The sequence below is a fragment of the Pelmatolapia mariae genome, linkage group LG22, assembly GCF_036321145.2.
Source record: "Pelmatolapia mariae isolate MD_Pm_ZW linkage group LG22, Pm_UMD_F_2, whole genome shotgun sequence".
Lineage (NCBI taxonomy): Eukaryota > Metazoa > Chordata > Actinopteri > Cichliformes > Cichlidae > Pelmatolapia > Pelmatolapia mariae.
In genome coordinates, this window is record NC_086245.2 from 5,449,591 (window position 1) to 5,452,860 (window position 3,270).

The 3,270-nt window shown below is 37.1% G+C and overlaps 1 protein-coding gene across 1 annotated transcript; it reads right to left on the bottom strand.

Annotated features, from left to right (window-relative positions):
• Nucleotides 1-477: 477 nt before the first annotated feature.
• On the bottom strand, nt 478-3,038 carry LOC135932629 (major histocompatibility complex class I-related gene protein-like). Its single transcript, XM_065470131.1, has 5 exons — nt 2,987-3,038; nt 2,156-2,416; nt 1,690-1,968; nt 1,281-1,568; nt 478-608 (listed from the first exon to the last, which is right to left on the bottom strand). Exons 1-5 carry the CDS (start codon nt 3,033-3,035, stop codon nt 478-480), a joined length of 1,008 nt encoding a protein of 335 aa, XP_065326203.1. The 5' UTR covers nt 3,036-3,038.
• Between the last annotated feature and the right edge of the window lie 232 nt (nt 3,039-3,270).

Here is a 3,270-nt window from a genome sequence, read left to right on the forward strand (position 1 = left end):
CAGGACAGTCAGCTTTGTGGATTTAGTCTCTCAGTCTGCTCAGAGCCATCGTCAGGAGCTGGAAGATAAAAAATACACAGTTTACAAATATTTTATCCTTTTCAAGGAAATGATTTGTAGTGGTTGTTGTTTTCTGTTTGAATACATGACCCTGCTTTCCAGCTATGAAAGTGAGAGATCAGTTTTATTCAAGTGAGCAGAATATGTATCATGAAAATGATGTAGAACATTTAGCTGAAACAAACCAAAATAAAACATATCAGTTGTCATTTGTTTTGTTTTTTCTTAATTGCACAGATATCTTTGTGTCCATTTCCTTTTTAATTTACTTGATTATTTTCTTCTCACGTCATCCTTCTCAGGGACTGTGATCATCTCACTGTGACTCTGAGCCTTATACAATTACTTTAGAATTTATGTGTTTGTATCCAAACTGATCTGGGAGAAAAATCTCGGAGATGAATTCAAAAACTAAACTCAATATTTCCCACATTCAGATTTCTCACCTTTCTTCTTTTTGTAAGCTACAAATGCCACAACTGTGATGATGGTGACAGTTAGAACAACCACTGCAGCACTGATGAAGGTCACCATGTCAGCTGGCTTCTCTGCTGAACAACACATGGCAGCATTTTATATTATTAAACAGAAAACTGTGCCGATACCAAGGAATGAGTGAGGAACGACCTGATATGAATGAAACAATAAATGACACAAAACCATTACTACTCAGTCAATACAGATTACTCAGACATTAGTTACTCTTCTGAAGTTGTCATGGTCCTGAGTCTGATGACCCAGCCGTTTGTGTTTGTTAATATTATCCTATGTTCTTGTTTTTTCTGGTCATGTATTATGTTGCTAGTTAGGTTTTGGTTCTGTACTCCCTCTTTTCTTGTTCAGTCAGTTCTCTGTGTCTACATCTTCACGTGTGTGTTGAGTTTCCTGTTTTCTGTATTCAGTTTTGTCTGCTCCTACGTCTCATCTGTGTAATCAGTATCAGCCGTGTCTCCTAGCTGTTTCCTCTTGGTCCTGTTCACCTCCTGTATTTAGTGCGTGCATCTTCCCTTGCTCATCATCGTGTCGTTCCTCATTCTTCACTGTGTGTTCCATGTGGGTTAAGTTGGGCTAAATCACAATTTAACCCAAACTTACACTACACTTGTATAGACTCATGTTTATGTATCAGCAGTAACAGCAAGCATGAGACGAAGAAAAGAAATGTTTAGTTAATAACTTCATAATATCAAGCTGCAGTTTTATAAACTCTCCAGTCTTACCCCAGTTGGTCCTGATCAGTGTTTTGTCCAGTTTGGTGATAATGTGCTCGTTCACACCAGAGAACTGAAACACACAGTCTTCAGGTGTGACTGATGAAACATTCAGATCAATACTCATCTGGAAGGTCCCATCATTGTTGGGGAGGATCTCTCCCAGATCCACACCTTCATGAAGCTGCACTCCGTCTTTCCTCCAGAACATCTCAGCTCTGTCAGGATAGAAACCTGTAGCGTGGAAACTGACTGGAGAGGAGGGAGTCTTTTGGAGTAGAGACACTGAGGGAAGGACTGTAAAGAGATTGGCAGTTGGTTACGTTCTTCATTTAATTTTATTTTACTCTAACTTTTAAACAAGAAACCCATATGAAATTTCTATTCTATTACATTTCATCAGATTATGTAATTCTACCTGCTGTCTGCAGAAACCTCTTCCCATATCGCAAATACTCCTTTAAAAAGTCAGGGCACTGATAAACTAAAAAGTTTTTATTTGATTCAAATTGATGTTCATGAGCATCAAATCTCATTTTGGTGAGGACAGCGTGTGGTTTAGGAGCGATCCATGTCAGTGTCTTTAGGTCATATGCTAGAAAATCTTCTCTATCATAACCATACTGATCATATCCATTAATCTCTCCAGTCTCATCAGCCCATTCACAGCCCTTCATCCTTTGCAAAATATGAACACCTGAAAAGACAGACAGTAACTGTAACTGTGATAAACCAGTAAGATGTCAGCACAGCTTATACCTGAAACTGCACCTCTACCACAAATAAGCAATTCAAATGCAAAAAAATATATATTTTTTAAATAAAAATTAAAAAATAATTTAAAGCAAATCGTTTCAGCAGTAAAAAGTTCAACAAATCCATACCTTCAGTTTGGTTCAAACGTTGCCTCAAAGTCTCAATGGTAGCCTTAAAGAAGTGATGACTTTCATGAGATTGTAAACTATACCACTCCAGGTGCTGCGGATGATCCTCAAAGAATTTAATCCAGTCTTTCTTTGGTGTTGCTTCTCTTACACTGTTGGAGTCACCTATCTGAATGTCATCAACAATTGCAACAGCTACAAACTCTGGGATGCTCTGAGCTCCAGGGCTTTCAGTGAAGAAATATTTCAAGGAGTGTTTTACTGTAAAATTAGGAAGACTTTGAATTAGGAGGGATCCCTTTTATATGCTTTTCTTGTATCATTTAAGAAGGTTAAATATGAACTAGAATCAGTTTCAGATTTAGCATTGACTTCAAAGGTTTTTAGGGTGAAAAGACACTGAGAACCTACTGAATGATGAAATGATCTTAGTGTTGTGTAAAATTTAATTTCTGCTAATATCTCTTCTGTAACTCTTTATTCCTGCTACTCCAAACATACATTACCTGCACATACAGAAAATCATACCACATTCTAAAATCCAAATCTAAAGCAAAAAGTACATTCACTGACAGTATTAATATGTCTCCTACATAGGCTGACTGTGACATTTCAGGGGTGCACACATCTTCCTTTCACCACCAGTCACCTTAAGAATAGAACAGAATGCCTTTATTGTTATTGCACTAACATACAGCTGCTGTCATAATGAAACTCCAGTCAGTGGTGCAGAAGACAGTGTAAGATAAAAAAGACCACGTTTCTTGCAATTAAACTTCCTATAAACTAGGAGAAATATTTTTTAAAGAAAAACTTGAAATATGATCTTACCTGGAGATGCAACGTGGCAGCAGAGGAGTAATATGAGCACACTATTCATCTTTTTTTCATTTTCACATTACATTCACTAACACAAGAAACACAACAGACAAAAAACAACTGGGAGTGGTAACGTGACTTATCCAAAGTCCATGTTCTGTTAGGCTGGGTCAAAGTTATCTGACTCAAAAAAAAATTAAACATTAAACAGACAGCGTGCCTCCTACAGTCTCCTACAGAAATAATTTAATTTCTTTGTCTTATTTGTAATTATAGGATCAAACCATGGGTGATAC

Bases quoted from the DNA above. Each gene is read 5' to 3' on its own strand.
- LOC135932629 (XM_065470131.1), bottom strand. From the start codon at position 3,035: ATGAATAGTGTGCTCATATTACTCCTCTGCTGCCACGTTGCATCTCCA. The intron at 2,417-2,986 runs GTAAGATCATAT...CTAATTTTACAG, and splicing joins CTGCCACGTTGCATCTCCAG to TAAAACACTCCTTGAAATAT. The intron at 1,969-2,155 runs GTATGGATTTGT...CTGTCTTTTCAG, and splicing joins ACGTTTGAACCAAACTGAAG to GTGTTCATATTTTGCAAAGG.